Source organism: Papaver somniferum, chromosome 6 (assembly GCF_003573695.1).
Source record: "Papaver somniferum cultivar HN1 chromosome 6, ASM357369v1, whole genome shotgun sequence".
NCBI classification, from domain to species: domain Eukaryota; kingdom Viridiplantae; phylum Streptophyta; class Magnoliopsida; order Ranunculales; family Papaveraceae; genus Papaver; species Papaver somniferum.
In genome coordinates, this window is record NC_039363.1 from 95,303,661 (window position 1) to 95,322,273 (window position 18,613).

Here is an 18,613-nt window from a genome sequence, read left to right on the forward strand (position 1 = left end):
CCCCAACACTGGGATGACGGAGGAAGCCATATTTCATACGTGTGGTAATTATATTTAATTCTTTTTATGACTTTTTGCATTAATTTAATCGTTTTATTTTTTTCTTAATTAGTTGTGAAGTCGTATGATGATGTATGCTTGGTCCAAGTGCTTTTGATGCATCATGCAAGTGATTTACACTTAATCTTTTTAAAATCTACCCTGGCAAATAATTAGAGTCAATAAATAAGAGCTATAATTGTCTAAGAATTGATTTTTGAACCACATGGTATGAGGTTTGGTGGAATCCTGAGTCTCAGTAATCTCTCGACATTGTGACAAACCTTGTGTATATATTTTATTTATTTTTATTGTTTTCTATTATTAAGTCTGAAATTGAGTCTACACAAGTCCGAGTTGAACGAACTTTATTAACCACTTAAAAAACAACATCATTCAACTACAGTCCAGTCCTAAGTTCATTGGTAGTAGGCTAGTGTCTGTAGCGGCTTTATACAGTATGGTGTTCAAACTGGACTAGGTCCCTGGGTTTTTCTGCGTTTGCGATTTCCTCGTTAACAAAATTCTGGTGTTCGTGTTATTTCTTTTCCTCATTATATTTTGTATATAATTGAAATATCACAGGTTGTGCGTTGTATCGATCAATTAGTAAATCCAACCTTTGGTTGTTGATTGAGATTGATTGATCCTTGAACATTGGTCTTTGGTACCGATCAAGTTTACTCCTCTTATATTCATCGGGCTTGCAGATTCCTATTTGCTGATTGTGGATTGAATTAAGAGTTGAATTAGAGTAAGTTCTCTCAGATTTCCAAACGCATTGTTGGGTGTGGTTGTTAGACCCCCGCATTTTCACAAAGTATGTTCCATATTGTGATTTCTTACATCTTTAAGAAGACCATAAAGACTCTTCTTGGATTTGGAAAGGGATTGAACAAGGTTTAAAAAATGTTCAAAAGTATCATAGATGGGCAATTATATGTGGTACTAAAGTTTTGGTCTGGTATGATAAATGGATCAATGGACTTGATGAGCCGACTACTCCAAAACAGAGTTTTGCTGAGCCAGCTAGAATAGTTGATGTATCCACCTGCAACCAACCATCTCAAGATAAATATAGATGGTTCATTTGATGATGTGACAAAATCTTTTGGCATTGGGATAATCGTGCGTGATTATAAGGTAAAGCAGAGGCATCAGAGGCATGAACTTCAATGGAGGACTAGACGCTGACATGCGGAACGCTTATCCACAAAAGAAGCACTAATCTGGGCCAAGACTATGAATGAACGAAAAATACCTCTTGAATCAGACTGTCTAACGTAGTAAACTCTATCAGTGATGTTATCCCTCATGTAGATTGGATGGATCAGGGAATTGCAGATGAAATAAAATATATATTATTTAGTACTGTAGAAACCTATGTATGCTATGTAAGCAGGTCATGTAACAATGTAGATCATAAAATAACTAACAGAGCTAAAATAAAAATAACATCTTTTGATATTTTGGATGACATCCTAGAAGATATAGCTAAAGCCATAAGAGATGATGTTGTTAACCTGAAATTATGTACATATAACTAGTTTATGAACAAAGTTTTGTTTGAAAAAGACAAAATATGTAATTTTAACAATGTAAATTCCTTTTATCAAGATAATAATAATATAGTTTGGTAGTTCCCGGATTTGTGAATATTTTCTATTTTGTTATTAAGGGTTCAAATATTTTTATGAATATTGCCGAAAACATCGGAATTCCATTGATCTAGGTCTGATGAGAGAGATTTTAGGTTAGAGGCTGAGTTCCTGTCAGGGGATTTTAAGGAATAGGGGTTCCAAGACGCTGCCACTACAGTTGATAACGTAGGGTGCGTAATCTAGGATCTGAGGCATCTAAATGGTTTGCTAAGTCTTTTTGTTTCCGAGTTGGAGTAAAAAAGTATATGGGTGTGGTCAGAACCAACTCTTGTTAGGTGTGACTTACCTTTGTGTTATGGAAAATCTGAATCCACCGGTAAGAAATTAAAGCTCTATCAATCCTTTCGCAGATATTATCATCCATACTTCTGTTATTTGACCAAGTAAATGGTGCTCCTTCAGTACCCGCATCTTGGAGACCCAAAGAGTCGATAATTTGAGTAACAAAAGCCTTGCTGCTAGAGATCGAATTGGTTCCGCCTTGTTTTTTCCCGTATCCAGGATGATATTCAGATCTCCAATTAGAACCCAGGGATTTTGAATTTGTTTGGCAAGATCTGAAATATATGACCATTGTGCTATTTTCTCATCTGCTTCCACTGCACCATAAACACAAGTAATTTATATTTCTTTGTCACCAATTAACATTTCAAAATGACAGACATTTAGATGAGATGAGATTAATTTCAAATTTACATTATTGTACCAGGATATTGCTAACCCCTTAGCGATACCCACCGAAGGGATTATAAACCAATCATGAAAGTCAAAAAAATTCAAAATAAGGTCCATTCTGTTGAATGGGGCCTTTGTTTCGGATAAGAAAATGATATATGGTTTGTGCAACTGGTAAAGGTGATTAAAATGATCCTTGGTGATTGGTGTCGCAATACCTTGGACATTCCAAGATAAAAGTTTCATTATGAAAGAGATTGAGAAAGACTAATCTGACTAAAGAGAAATGCTGGAGAGGAAGAAAATGACTGGGAATTGAGCAAATTTAAATAACTAAACAAAGAAATTAAATGAAGATAATACTACAAACAAAACTTTGATACTCTCAAGAACCTCCTAGCTGAACTGGGGAAATGGTATAAGATTAAAAATGATTATTACCATCAACTATCTAAGGATAAGTTCTTTAAAGAATATGATCAAAACACCAAATACTTCCATGTTTTTGCCTCTAATAGAAAAATGATCAATGCAATTCACTCTCTTAGAGAACCTTTCGGTCTTTGGATATCAGACCGAAACCAAATCAATGCTTTATTGATCAATCATTTCACCCAGATTGAAACTTCTCAAATGGGTAACTACAATGTCGACCTCTCAGAAATAATCCATCCTTTTATCTCATATTTTATTTTTTTTCTCTAACCCAAATTCCTTACAAAGAAGAAATTTGGTCAACTCTTTCGAAAATGAACTCTTGGGGAGCTCCTGGCCCGGACGGATTTCAACTGGGGTTTTTTAAAGCCAATTGGGAAATCCTGGGGTCATATATTACAAACACCGTACAAGAATTTTTTAGAACATGGATTATGGCACAAGAATTCAACCATTCTTATATTACTCTTATCCCAAAAATATCAACACCTCAACCCCAGCGGATTTCAGACCGATCATCCTCAGCAACACAATTTATAAACTTATTTCCAAGATCTTAGCCAATAGATTAAAACCCTATTGAATAGGATGATTTCTCCTAATCAATCGGCTTTTCGTCCAGGAAGACAAATTACAGACAACATTATCATAGCCCATGAATTGATTCATTTTATGAAACTTCCAAAAAAAAAAGGTTTTTTTTTGCTCTTAAGATAGATCTCTCCAAAGCTTTTGATAGAGTTGAGTGGCCTTTTATTATAAAAGCTTTATCCTCTTTTGGCTTCAGTGATGCCTGGTTTAATCTCATCTTTCAATGCATCTCCACTACCTCCTTTGCTATCCTTCTAAACGGATCCCCAGACCAAATTTTTCCAATTCGAGGGGTCTAAGACAAGGTGATCCTTTATCCCAGTATCTTTTCTTAATTTGCATGGAGATCCTCTCAAGACTCCTTGAAAAGGAAACAAGAGAAAATAAAATCTCGGGGCTTCAAATAAATAAACACGCCCCTACCATATCCCATATCTTCTTTGTCGATGATTGTTTTCTTTTCACCAAAACGGACCTGGGAGAAGCGAAAACCTTATTGGATATCTTATCTAAATTTGGGGGAATTACATGCCAAATGGTTAATCTTCGAAAATCGGGAATCTATTTTAGCCCCAAAATTCATCCCAAACACGGGGAAATAATAGAAAAAATCCTTAAAGTTTAGTTAATGACTAAAAAAGACAGGTATCTAGGAACTCCTCTCTTGTTTGATAAAAATAGGAAGGAAAATTTTGAACCGCTACTTCAAAAATATTATAATACTTTACAAGGTTGGAAATCAAAGTTGCTATCTCTAGCGGGCAGAACAGTCTTAATTCAATCCATTCTTCAAGCGTACCCGACATATCATATGCAGATGCTAGATCTTCCTAAAGAAACCCTGTATAAATTAGATAAAATCCAGAGAGTTTTTTGGTGGAAGAAAGATAGGTCAAAAGGTAAAGATGGATATATAAAGGCGTGGAAAGGCACGTGCAAGCCAAAAACACAAGGGGGATTGGGAATAAAAAATCCTCATAATTTCAATATAGCCCTTTTAACAAAACTTGCTAGCAGATTAATGATGGAAAAAGATCAGCTATGGGTTAAACTTCTAGAAGCGAAATATTTCTATAATTCCAATCCTTTCGATCTTACAAGAAACTATGATCTATCATGGATTTGGACAAGCATTCAGAAAGGTCTAAATATCATCAAAGGAAATTATATTTGGCAAGTGAAAAATGGAGCTAATACGAAGATTTGGGAGGACAATTCCCAACACAGACAGATTAAATAAACCAAGGGACAGAGATGATACTTTTCCGCAAAAAGTTCAAGAGCTAATAAATAATGAAGGATATTGGGACACGAAAAATCTAGATGATCTGTTCTCTTCAGATATGAAAGAAAGAATTCTATCTATTACCCCAAATAAAGAAGATAGTGACAGGATAAGATGGGCTCACCACCAATCAGGAGATTTCTCAGCAAAAAATATATATAACTTTCTCATTAATCGTAATTCTGATAATGAGAATGATATTGATTTCCCGTGGAAAAAAATTTGGAAGTTGCAAACTCTACCTCAGATCAGGCTGTTTATTTGAAAATTAATTCAAAAAGCTTTACAGACCTCGAGTAGACTAGCGGCTCATAACCCAGAGGTTTCCCCATAGTGTCAAATGTGCAATAACCAAGCTATGAAAACGGAAAATCATCTTTTTAGAACACGCCCTTTTTCCAAAGCAGTTTGGCTTGGTTGCTCCTTGGAAGCGATCAATTCGCGAGTTAACACAGATGTGATTAACAAGTGGATTGAATTTTGGATCGCCGATAAAAACTTCTCGAAATTTAGTGAACAAATTGCAATCATTCTTTGGTTCATTTGGAAATATAGATGCGAGGTTGTTTTCAAGAAAACCGTTCTGGATCCCTCCTAGTTAATTCAGCAGATAAAAAATTTCGTCAAGTCTTCAGTTATCAAGGAAGAAACCAAATCTCAAGGCATCCGAAAAACAAAGATTACCAATCACGTGTGGAACAACATCAGGTCAGATTGGATAAATTTCATTGATGCGTCCTTTTAAAAAGAAAATCTATCCATGGGATATGCCTTCATTCTATACTCGGCAGACCAAGAAGCTTTTCTACATATTTCAGCTGGCGCTGATTGGGCTTCCTCGGCGTTAAAGTGGCTAAAAAAATAATATTCTTTCTAGCGTCTGTATAGTCACAGATTGTAAACTCCTTCGGGATTCTATCACCAAACAAGATACAAAAGCTTCATGGGTTGCGGAGAACACTATTAAAGAAGCAATTTACTTGTTGGATAAACTTCCTCAAGCACATATTAAATTTATTAACAGGTACTACAATGCTGCAGCGGACTCAGTTGCAAAAGAAGCAAGGATCCGAAGTCTTCATCATATGTCATCACAATTGTGTCAACGAGTGCGAAAAGAAATATAACTTCTAATATTTTTGATGAAAATGAAATTGTAGATCTTCTGTATTACATTGCTTAAGTTAATATATTAACCTTTTTCATAAAAAAAAAAGTTTGGTAGTTAGAGAGTTTTCGTTTAGTAGGTGGTTGGAAGACTGGTGAGGTGTCGATAAAGTGTGAGGGGTCTCATCATGGTTTTAAAAATCGTACGATTCATTTTTGTAAATCGATTCGATTCGTGGTAGTGAATCGCATCTTCACCTAAATCGTGAAGATTCTGTTTATTTTATGCGATTCAGCACTTTCTCGTTTCTTAAAATTAATTACAAATTGAAAAGCTTAGCTAGGATTGGAACCAAAGACATCTGGTGCACTTGTATGCTGTCATAACCACTATACCACGTTGTGATTTTGTGATAAATAACGACACTATATAGATCTTTTAATAAAACTAGCGAATAATATGTAACCTAGGTTAAACTTTTCACATAACTTGAATACTTATTAGCAAATATACGATTCAAAAATAAATCATGAATCTACGATTCACGATTCGATTCTTAAAATCTGAAAAACGATTTACGTTACAATTTACGATTTCACAACCTGGGTCTCATACTTGGTGTGTGAGACCCGTTCCCATCGTAGCCCGACCCCTATCCCCAACTTAGAGAGATTTTGATTCTTGAGTCCTCCCAGCCTGACTCCATAGCAGAAGGGACAGATAGATAGATGCGCAAAAGGACGTGCTAATAATATAAGCCCTTTCTCCCGATCTTGATTATAATCTGTCTTCATTCTTCAACCGAAACTTCAAAGTTGACTGTAGATACACCCATTTGATTGAATCTTCTTCTTATTCGATTAGGGTTTAATCAGAAACTTTTTGATCCAAAAATGAAACCGTTAGGATGGTGGTTGATGTTCGTTGGTTTAATGCGTCTTGCTTCAGTTTGGTTTGGATTCTTCAACATTTGGGCACTCAGAGTTGCTGTTTACTCCCAAACCGACAGTAAGCTCTCTCTTCCCCTCTCTTATTTTGATGTTATGTTATAGAGTTGTGATACCGAAGAACCAACATTCTATTTTTAAGATTCAAATTGTGCTTATTGTTTTCCTTAATTTCCAAGTGATGAATAATTGAATACAATGTCACATAAATCTATGAAGATTGAGCTGATGGCAATTAGAATCTGTAATTGTCCTTGTGAACATTTCTGATTCTATGTTGGCAATTAGAATCCTTTTAATCGTCCTTTTGAACTATGAAATAATTCTGTTGTCAATAGCACTCACCCATTTAGCTTGAAGTTGAGTGACATTCAGTTTAGAATAAATTCATTTATAGAATTAGCTCGCCAACTGCTAAGGGAATTTGACTGTCACTTAAATAGCCAATAATGTATCTTCATCTCGTCTCTTGATCCATTTTTCTACTCAAGTAACTTGCTTTATGTTCTATGACTATTAGGTTTTTCTGGTTTTCATTTCGAATAGTGTCTCTTATATTGTCAATTTTGTATGAGGATAATGATATTACAAAGTCTTATGCTTCTCTTTTGCTTCTTTGTAGTGACTGAGATTCATGGAAGGACATTTGGAGTTTGGACACTTTTGACTTGCACTCTCTGCTTTCTCTGTGCATTTAACCTTGATAATAAGCCATTATATCTAGTGACCTTTCTGTCGTTCATCTATGCCTTGGGTCATTTTCTGTTGGAATATCTTCTATATGGTACAATGGCCATCAAGAATCTGTCAACAGTTGGGTTCTTTGCAGGTATATATATTTCTCTAGTAAATTGGGCTTAATTTAAGTTGCCACTCTTATTTCTTAATTGTGTACTGTGTCTGTTCTCACATTGCAGTCTTTGTTTCTATTTGTATAGCATTCCCTTTGTAATTTGTTGGCGTCATTTCTGATACTTCTCTAGAATAGATAATGGTTGCAAACACTGTTATTTATGGTGGTGTAAACATGCGGCACGCTCAAATGTTTGCTACACTTGATTTTTCAAGTTTCAACTGCACCTTGGAACCCCAGAAGTCCTAATTAGTCTGAAACTTTGATCTATAGGTTGCGTGCGATGCATGAGACAACTGTTCTTTATTTGACTACTCTAGAATACATGATCATTGCAAATGCTGTGATATATGGTGGTATAAACATGTAGCATCCTGAAATGTTTACTACACTTGATTTTTCAATTCACACCTTGGAACCCCAGAAGTCCTAATTGGTCGGAAACTGTGATCTGTAGGTTGTGCGCAATGCATGAGACAGTTGTTCTTTATTTGACTAGATATTAGAATAGGTTCCGCCTCCTTTCTTCTTATCAGCCTGGTGCATAGCCTAGTATACAAGAGTAACTAGGAAGCTCCAAATTTGCTTGCTATGAACTGGAGATGTCTTTTATGACCTTGGTGCTTAGTTACAGAAAAATATCTTATGGTTTGTCCTTGAATCAGCTTGGTGCATAGCCGAGAGTGGACAAGAGTAACTAGGAAGATATCTTATGGTTTATCCTTGAATCGTCGCAGTGTTCAGTTGAAGCTTAATTCACTAGTCTGTAACACGTGGTATAATCCTGAAATAATATGGTTGTTTGGCTAATTTGATATTAACAGTTTGGTGATTATCTTTGGACAATCCGTTTATTTATTGTAATTTTTGGAAGATAAATACAGCTTAACAAACTCGTACTGTATATTCTAGTAAAGTCTCTAGGTGCTGAGATTTTTACTTCTTCTTCTTCTTCTTCTTCTTCTATAGATCAATAGATGCCTCTTATAGAATGGTTGCAGTCATGACGTTGTGATGTGTTCTTCTTCTATACATAGATTCCTCTTGTAGAGAATTTGCAGTACTGATGTTATATTTTATTTTATCAGGCACATCAATCGTGTGGATGTTATTGCAGTGGAATTCGCACCAGCCAAAGGCCTTCTCGAAAACCGAATAAAACCTACCCTCACACAACACTAATTTCATTCCTTTGTCGAGGGTAGAGATCTGATTGTAATCTTCTATTCGTGCTGATCTTCTTCTTTCAGTTGTACATTATGAAACACTGGTTTTGGCCAATGAACCTACCATTTGGTCTGTGTAATTCTTACTGTTTAATGTTAGAGTCAGACTGCATGTTTGGGGGCTATTTTTTACGGGTTTGAATTCGACCCATAAATCTTTGTATCCTACTTATATGAGTAACTCTGATCAATTAAGATTTTACAATGGAATGGCTCCAAAACAAGATTGTCCCAATAGTGATAAAGGTTCAACATTTTTGCTCAATTGTCCAATTTTGGGCCTATAAGGGCAATTCTTATGGAACGAATAAACTCAGAGTTTGTTCATTTTGCTCCCACTATGGAAGGAACAAATATGAAAAATGGATGTTCAAATGAACAGATCTGTTCATTTGAACATCGAGTCGTAACATCCGGCGCGCGTCTGTTGTAAGGACGCACTTTTCAATACTAACGCTGGCGTCAATCCGAACAACGCCCGCGTTTTCAATAGAAACACGCGTTTTTATTTACAGCGCCAACGTCCTTACCAGAAACGTCGGCGCCTGACCCAATGGCGCCAACGACTCCATCTGAACGGCTGAAAAATCTGGTGATCCAACGGCTACATTTTTTGAATTCTATAAATACTCCTCATTTCAACTCTAAATTCACACATTCTTCTCTTCACTCTTAATTCTTGATTGAACATGTCTCGGCTCCATTTAGTTCGGCGAGTTCCGTATGCTAAAGAAGAAGATGATTTATTTGCAGAAACTATGTTTTTTTTATCTACTCAGCTTGCTTCGGTAAACTATCCATGGGTGAATTTCTGGACGGTTATTCACGATGGGTTCTGCAGTGACACTCGTAATCCGAGTCATCGTTCTATATGCGACATAGAACGTCGTTTTAGTACAATTAAGAAAGAAGTAAGTGAGTTTGTAGCTTTAACCATACAAGTAAACCGATATCGACTGAGAGATGAAACTGATGCTGAGATGGTAACAACATCTTTGGCTGAATGGCGAAGATGGAAAAATGTGGATTTTCCTTTCGAAAAATATTTTGAAATACTTAAGGTGTTAAACAGTTTCAACCCCTTCTTTGTAGTACCTGGTACTTCTTCTCATTAGTGAAGTTAATGTGATGTAGTCCGTCGTGATTTAGTGAAGCCAATGTAAAACGCTTACTTTTAAACATATGTAATTTTATTTAATTAAAGACTGTCGTACATTTAAAACTAAAACTACGAATGTAGCAGAAAATTTACAACAATCTCTCTAACGTCGCTCATCTCTATTTCCCCCGTTGTCATTTTCTGGAGCCAATAATTCAGCAAGTCCTGGGAATAGACCTGCTAAATCACCTAAAGCCAACATAGTTTGTAAATTTCCAAATGGGGATAGACCTGATAGACTTGGCTGAACAAAATTAGGCGACTGGTAAGCACTCTGTGTACTCGTACCTCCAAGCATATAAGAGATTTGTTGTTGTGTTGGTGTTGGTGTGTAGCATTCATTGGGGTTGTAGGGCATATTTGGGTTGTAGGGAACATTTTGGTTGTAGGGCGAGAATGATGATGAAATGCGCCCAGGTGAAGTAATACTTTGCAGCTCCCAACGAATTTCGGGCATATTGAACGAGGATGATGAAGAACTTGCACCCGTTCTGGGATAAGTCATAAAGCTTGGCTCTTCTGGAGGTGGTTGGCTAGGAACGATACTTGGATTATGGGACAAGTTTGATAACCCTGGGAAATCAAACCCATAGACGTGCATGTTATATATCCCAATCACAGGCTTCGTAATTGACTTGTACCACTTGACATACTGCGCTTCAGTAATATTCAACTGTGTATTTAGTTCATACCTCTCCCATTCGGTTATTCTCAGCCGATAAAAATCTGATGCAGAGGTTTGCATCTGTTGTAGCGGGTTAATTGCAATTACAAATATACCTTGTATTTGGTACTGCACTCTTTCTCCCAAGTACCAAACCCCTCGCTTTGATTCCGGACTGTAAAAAACTACTCTACGCTTAGAATAATCAACAATACTTACTCAAACATCATCACTATACCCAGGTAAACCAGCGTAAGGGCGAACAACTACATTGTTGTGGCTCCGAGTTATCTGATGTAACCTGTAAACAAAACTGCAAACTGCATTGTCGTTGCCAGTGTTCTTCTCTAAGTTGGTCTTTATATACATGTCCAACATTGGAAATCTAACTGTCCCGTCTTTTAGGATTGGTTTACCAACACGGAAGTAGGTATACCACCAATACTGCAAATTATACTCCATAATTTTAGTATATTGACTAAATAATGTACATGTTCATAAAAATTATTTAAATTTAGTACTAATAATAAATTTAAAAAGAATAATTTTGATATTTACCTCTATGATGTTCCAGAAATCAGTGAAGTTTTTAAAGCCCATGGGCGCTGCATCCAGCGCACAGTACAATTCTGCTAAAATTGCAGGTCCCCGGTCATAATCTGGTGCTTTGTCGAGATCTTCTAACGCTTCAAGCCAACCAACATGAGCAACAGAAGTTGAGTTTGGAAAGAATGCCTGACCCAACACCCATAAGATAAACATCCTCTCGAGTTCATCATAGTCATCTGCATGTTCTGGCTCTCTCTCTTTGCTTAGGTAAATCTTCAAGGCCTCTAATCTAATCCCACCTCCTTTTAGGTCTTTATAATCTCGACGCATGTTTGTTTCCAAAAACGAGGGACAAAACGTCTCCCATTTACTATTTGACATCCATTCGTCTTGATTGTATGGTGGCGGGTCTCCCGTTCCACTTGGAATCCCAACAATTAATCATACTTGTAATTCCTATTACAAGTATGATTAATTCTTTTGATTATTTAATAATTATTTAAAAAATTTAATTTAACTTAAGTTAAAAAAACTTACCAATTTCGAAATCGTTAAAATGGAACGTGTGCGTCGTCATCCACCACCTTTCTACCACTGTTTTCAGAATTTTTTTGTTATGTTTTTTAGGCTTAATTCGATAAAGCGCACATCAAGGATATCTGTCAACCTTTTCTCGGACTGCAGGCGGTAGACGGACATAAACATAATTTAACTCTGAAAATCCACCTCTCATGACATAATATCCTCAGACCGTTCATGATGCCCCGACACATGACCTGGTACTAATAATGGAGCAGCAACTATATTTGGCGCAGCAAACTTTGCTTCTCGATTTTGAGTATAATCTACATTTGTGTGAGACAACGGTGCCGATTCATTGCTGCGATCTCTTTTCTTCTTTATATTACTGACCGCTCTTCTCACTATGTTCATATTGTATAAAAAATTTTGATTCAGAAGAGTTTTAGAAGAAGGAAATGGTAGTGGTGTGACTGAAAATGAAATCAAAACGATGAATTTATAGTGTTGAAATTGAGCCGACCGTTGCAAATATAGGCGTTGGGAAGTCGACCGTTAGAGACTTCGTTTCTAACGCCCGCGTCTGGTCTTCAAACGCCCGTGTTTTGTATGCAAACTCGGTGACACTCCAGTCATCCGACTATCTAAGGTGCCACAGCTAACTCCGTTACTAACTGCGGGTTTGTGTTCTTCCACCCGGTGACGAGTTTATGGACTCACTGACAGTTTTCCTCACTGAGTCAACCCACCTATTCGTATAACACATACCGAGTGGATAAAAAGAGGGTGTTAATTACCTACATTTAAGTGGGTCCTGGAACATCCCAATGATCAATTGCAATTTCCTAGAGATTAGTGTTCCTCTAGTATAAAAAATAGAACTGAGAAAAAATAAGTAGAAAGAGAAACAAGAGTTTTAGATTGAGAGAAAGCGAAGAGAAATGGCGATGTCAGTGGTGAGATCCGGTTTTCAATCTGCTATTCGTAGAGGCGGACGTAGCAGCGTTCCAACCAAGAGGAACTTCTCTTCCTCAGCTCATCACGATGATGCCCGTAAGACTCTGATTCTCTATCTTTTCTCTATTTCTTTAGCCGATTTTAGGGTTTCATTCTATAAAACTTTCATTTCATGATTAGGGGGTTTCTATCTTATGTGTGATGATGATGATGATGATGCATCTAATGGTTTTGTTTTGGAATTTTCAATTTGATTTATAGATGAAGCGGCGAAATGGGAAAAGATTTCATACGCTGGAATTGTGGGTTGCACTGCTTTTGCTGTTTGGACTTTGTCAAAGGGTCATCCCCATGGGGAGGAGCAACCAGTAAGTGTTTTCTATTCATCTTTTCAATAGATTTCTTTAACTATTTAGATTCAGTGTCGATTTCTTATTGATTTGTGAAAATCTGTTAAAGTGGCGGAACTTGATTATACTTATTTTTGTTTTCTGCAGGCATATCCTTACATGCGCATCCGAAACAAGGAGTTCCCATGGGGTGAGTTCATTTCAACTTGATTCCTATGATAGCTAAATATCCATTTCTAGCAAAGGCGCTTGTGGTTTGAGTATTGGACAGAATCTGAACCTTATGATGTCCATTCTGTTTAATGAACTATTGCTCTTTAGTCTGTAAATACAACAAGTTATATCCCCTTAACCAAATTATAGGTCACATCGACATATGTTGGTTGATCTATTCGAATTTTAGATTGATGCTTCGGTTTTAAACTGTCTTATGGTATCTTTGAGTATATGCCTGCTGGTAATTTATATTTTTTTGAGCGTTGGTAGGTTTAGTTATAAAATTGTATGCCTGAAGTGAACAACTTACAAAATTTTGTTGAGGAACTGGAAACTTTAGTATTTGGAAACTGTTACTTTTAGAGAATGAAAATCAAATACCGTTTTTCGGTGTCAATCCAGTACGTAGCAAAGGTTCTGTTAACAATCACTTTGAATAGTTTAAATATGCTCAGGCAGCAAGGTGCTAACAATCACTTCGAATAGTCTGAATATGCTTACTGCCTGTATTACAGTTTTGTTTTAATATACGTTTACAAGCAATAGTAAGGTTTGTATAAATTACAATTGACAGTAAACATCGCTTTCAAAGAAATTATTGAAGGATGTAGAGTAATTTGTTTGTCAGGATGGGGCTGGCATGAATTGCTCAAGAATAATGGCTGATAACCGAAAAATTATGTTACTATATGAATCTTTTAGCAGACATATTTCAGGTATCCAAAACTGCTGTCTGCAGTTGCTACTGATAGAATACTTTTCATGTGCTTGCGAGTTGTTGTGCATGTGCTTTGAATTACTAAGTCAGTTTCTTACAGAAGCATGAGTAGTATAAACTTTCTGATATATTTCGTAGCCGAGTCCGTTACTTCAAAAGTTTATATTTATATGAATGGTGCCTACTTTTCTGCGCATATAGTTCAATGTGATTCAGTTGTTTCCTTGTATGATTTTCTTAAAAAAAAATCAAAGTATTTTAGAAGACAAGTATATCTGCTCGGTGGCTTTTGAATGAACCCTGAACGAATGTGATTTTGTTAAACAATACATGAACTAAAAGACTAATCATTCTTTTGATTGTGCTTTCAACCAGGTCCTGATGGTCTCTTCGAGGTCAAAAGCCATGATCATTAGTTTTTAGTAGATTACTCTGGATATGAAACTTGTTAGTAACTTCTCATTGGGGGTGAACGACATTGAAGCTTTCAAACATTCTGTTGTCTTTTTGTTTGTTTCTTTTTTATCTTAATGCTCTTGCAAATGCAATAAAAACGTGATAAGATAGTCTCAGTGTGTTTTATCAACTCTTTTGTCAGTACATTCATACTGCATATGAACAAATTGATTTTGTTACCTGTATTTGCCCCTTTTCTTTTTCTCCTTCGCGAATTAGGATTCTTGGCCAGGTTGCCTCGAGAAATCTGGTGGATTCAACACCTTTCCAATCCTAGACTTGTCAAGAAGGCGATCCTGTTAGTATCAGACTATCAGTCATAGAACTGTTCTTGACAGCATGCATATAAGCTTTCTGGCCTATTGAAGGCCTTCTTCGCTGTACAAAATCCCCATTTCTTGATCAACTCTTTTGTCAGTACATTCATACTGCATATAAGCTTTCTGGCCTATTGAAGGCCTAAATGCTTCGTTGAAAGTTTCCACCGAGTTATTAGGAAATTTGAAGGCCTTTTTCGCTGTACAAAATCCCCATTTCTTGATCAACTCTTTGATCATTTCTTTTCCAGCTGGAGCGGTGTTCCCAATCTGGTCTTCTCTAATATTTCCTTTTAACAGATCAATTCAATCAACTTTCATCCACACATCTCTGATAATCTGTTTGCATCATAGCCGTCATTAGCTGCGCAGTCTGGCCAGACGGGGTACTAGTATATGAGCATCTCCTGTCGTAAATTGCTCCAAAGTCCAAAGAAAAGAAAAAAACCTTTTCCCCTTCCTCGTCAATGAGTCAATGACCATCTCTTCGTATTCCTAATCTAAACTTCCAATTTTTGGAAAGTCTAATTGTGCTTATTCAAACTGGTCAAATACTTTCGTTAATTCCTTGTTCCAGCAACTTAACCTACTGACCTATACATCCAACCAACTCTTTTTCTTCCAAAATGGCCCAGATTTTAATTTTTGGTTAACATGTCTAACACACAGCAGATTTAAGGACATACTGCTAACTGCTAAGAACCCTCAAATAGACAAGATAAATTACAACCGGGCAACCTATAAAAAAGTGCACATTTGGCTTGTAAGCAGCAGATATGTGCACGACTACTTCTCAGTAAATATAGACGACTGATTGAGCCATCAATGGAAAACATTTTGACTAACTTAAATCATATGCCAGCCTTGACGTTTAAGGAGTATGTTGAGATTAAGTGCTGTTTAAATGAGATGAAAATGAAGGGTCGTTCCGAGCTTGATTTATGCAGTTTCCCAGAACACATCTGTGTTATAGACTCAATGTTGGTTATAAGTTGCACCTAAAACTTCTTTCCACCTCTTTGTTTTCCCACTCAACTTTCTAATTATCCTGTTCTGGATATCAAATTCTTAAATCACAACAAGTTTTTCTGCGTTTCTTAATTCCTAAACATACGATGCGCAAATCTATACCTTAACGAGAAACTAGGAATAGTGCCATCCAGAAAGTAAAATAAAACTGAAAGTGCCAATTTTCAGAGGAACTGAATCCACTTAGAATAAAGATAGAAATAGAGAAATAAGACATGCTAAACTCAAGGAAACCAAGGCCTATTACAAAAAGTTGTAAAATAGTAAATATAGTGCGTTGAAAAAAAAAACTAGATGCTCCAGATAAGAATATCCAGCCACAAGTTCTGGATTGGAGCGACAGTTGCAATACCCATTTACTGCCTCCACTGCTACATTACCCTCCATCTCTTCAGCTGCTTGCGTCCTCAATGGTATCATCTACGCTAACCCGAGAATTGTTATCATTATTGACAGTTACTGTCACAGAAAAATGTAGCATTGAAGATGCTTTGATTATTAGAGAATCAGCTATTTCTACTGCTTCAGTCACAGCATGAGCATAAACAGTATCGTCCTCGACAAACTTTATCTTTTGTCCTTGGATTAATGGCTGGAATGAAGTCATACTGTATCTAGTCTGAGCAGCACAAGCAACCATAGCTGAATTAGCAACTTCAACAATCCTAGTCACTGCTTCAACAGTATCCAATCCCAGCATTATCAAGAATGCGATCCTGTCAGTATCAGTTATAGGACCACCCTTGGCAGCTTTCATGTAAGGCTTCTGACCTTCATACGCAGCCGAAAAATTCTCATTGCGGTCAGGGTTTCCCATAAGGTTGAATTCAACCATGAAGGCCAAACTAGCAACCTCAAGAATTTCGTTGTAAAGCGCATTACTTACTCCATTTGGAATAAGCCCACCAAAACCCAAATGCTTCATTTCCATCGGAAGCTTGAAAGTCTGTGCTGGATATATTCCTGCATCATTAGGAAATTTGTTTGCAAAGTAGCCAGAATGGCCATGACGAGATAATGTCAGACTAGCAATTTGAGGAAATAAGCAAATCATTCTGCAAAATGTCAAAGTAGCTGGTCGAAGACTCTCCTTTTCTCTGACATTCTTTATTGTATAGAATCCCCATTTCTTGTTCAATCCTCTGATCCTTTGTTTTCCATGGGGAACAAGCTTTTCGATTTCATCTTCTGTAATATTTCCTTTTAAGAGACCCTCTGTAACAATTTCTGTTATTTCGATGACGACCATTAGTGGATGCATTCTATTGTTTTGAACAACCTTGAAAATGTGCTTATATAAAGCATTTGCATCAAAGCCATTCTTATGAGCACATGCAACCTGATCTGACAGGCTACTTAAACTGTAGAGGGGATATACAACCTTCTGCAGCTTATCTAAACTATCTTTCGCAGGAGATGGAACAGACATCTTCTAATGAAGCAGTAGAATCTTTGGGAGTTTGATGAGTGAAAGAGATGAGTTTGTTGAAAGAAAACTTGGTGTTTATACACACCTTAGAAAAATTTCTACTGATTGCTCCCAACAAGAAAATGGTTCCTTCCTCATTAATGACCTACACAACTTCCAAGTCACATTTGAAAAATCCAAGCGTGGTTATTCAAATTGGTCAAATTCACCATCAATTCCTTGTTTCTGGAAAATCGCAACACAACAAGTAACACTAAAGCTGCGACTTATCTGACATAAATGTTTACAGTTTCCAAAGTCCCTTTGTGAAGCTAGTCTCCTTTTGTAACAAATTCCTTAGCTTTGCATTTATCTGACATAGATCTTTACAGCTTCCAAAGTCCTCCTTTTGAAAAGCTATTCTCCTATGCCCATAGCAGAATAGAATATACAGTCAGAATATCCTTTTCATACAATTTATGCAAAATCTCAGCAAATATTGGAGGGAAAAAATTGTAAATTCTGCCTTGCTAACGTCAGAAGATGTTGATATCAAATCCCCATTGGGCAACAATGCACTGTCGGACAATTCCACTACCCTACCTCCTCATCACCGTCTTGGTTTGTTTCAGGTTCATGAATCCGACTTGTTTCAGGTTTCCGATAAGAATGTGTATTCCTTGTGGGAAACAGAAATTGCCAAAGCATCACTATAAATACCAATAGTCATACAATGTGGGACTATAATATTGTTTTCCACAAACAATTTTTTTATCCAACTTAGTTTCGCTTAGCATATGGAGAGGGATGTAAATTCTACGTGTAGGAGGCACCCGCCGGAATATCAACTTCATGTTAATAGATATCGTACTACAGATAGCAAGTCATTTTACGAAATAAGAATTGACCTTGAGAGAAGATGCAGTAAGTGGATACCAGGTAGTAATGGCAGTACTATAAACAGCAAATTTGATGCACAAGGAATGCGTATCAATTTCTTTTCCACGACAGAGTATATCAAGTTTTAAGGATGCAAATCTACTGTATGGAATGGAGGTTTACGATGACAAGCGCAGGAAATATCATTTTAGGCAGAGGTGTCCATGAGGTCTTGAACCTTTGCTTAGTGAGATATTACCGGAATTACTTGCTAGAGACAGTGAACTATGTCTTGAACTGCTAGCATTTGATGTAATTCGTGATAACAATCACGGGTGATATCTCCAAGATTGCTGCCAAGCTCGTGTCGTTTTGTCCAATTTGGCCCTGGACATATCCTGTTTCTCAGAATGCTCTAGAGAATCAAAGCTCATATTCTCATAGGAAGCGGCCCACTTCCTCATTCAGATAGGTGAGTTTCCCTAAAGATTGTTACTGCTACACCCCACTTCAATCTTAAATTGAAACTACAGAACTCATTAAGACTTCTTAAAAGTCATCCTTCACATGCA

General features: G+C 36.7%; 3 protein-coding genes across 4 annotated transcripts; 2 read left to right on the forward strand and 1 right to left on the reverse strand.

Moving 5' to 3' along the window:
- The first annotated feature begins 6,528 nt into the window (after nucleotides 1-6,528).
- On the forward strand, nucleotides 6,529-9,041 carry LOC113285915 (ergosterol biosynthetic protein 28-like). The gene is made up of 3 exons (XM_026534654.1): nucleotides 6,529-6,802; nucleotides 7,364-7,570; nucleotides 8,683-9,041. Exons 1-3 carry the CDS (start codon nucleotides 6,688-6,690, stop codon nucleotides 8,751-8,753), a joined length of 393 nt encoding a protein of 130 aa, XP_026390439.1. The 5' UTR covers nucleotides 6,529-6,687; the 3' UTR covers nucleotides 8,754-9,041.
- A 3,570-nt stretch (nucleotides 9,042-12,611) lies between these two features.
- Nucleotides 12,612-14,593, forward strand: LOC113288472 (cytochrome c oxidase subunit 6a, mitochondrial-like). 2 transcript variants are annotated; one of them, XR_003330635.1, is made up of 5 exons: nucleotides 12,612-12,764; nucleotides 12,930-13,036; nucleotides 13,166-13,208; nucleotides 13,863-13,950; nucleotides 14,328-14,593. XR_003330635.1 is itself a non-coding variant. In XM_026537512.1 (4 exons), exons 1-4 carry the CDS (start codon nucleotides 12,653-12,655, stop codon nucleotides 14,366-14,368), a joined length of 303 nt encoding a protein of 100 aa, XP_026393297.1. In that variant the 5' UTR covers nucleotides 12,612-12,652; the 3' UTR covers nucleotides 14,369-14,593. The 2 variants fall into 2 exon arrangements, 1 of the variants encoding a protein (XP_026393297.1); XM_026537512.1 differs by lacking the exon at nucleotides 13,863-13,950.
- A 1,552-nt stretch (nucleotides 14,594-16,145) lies between these two features.
- LOC113291137 lies at nucleotides 16,146-17,183 on the reverse strand. Its single transcript, XM_026540704.1, has one exon. The coding sequence runs from the start codon at nucleotides 17,181-17,183 to the stop codon at nucleotides 16,146-16,148; it is 1,038 nt and encodes a 345-aa protein (XP_026396489.1).
- Between the last annotated feature and the right edge of the window lie 1,430 nt (nucleotides 17,184-18,613).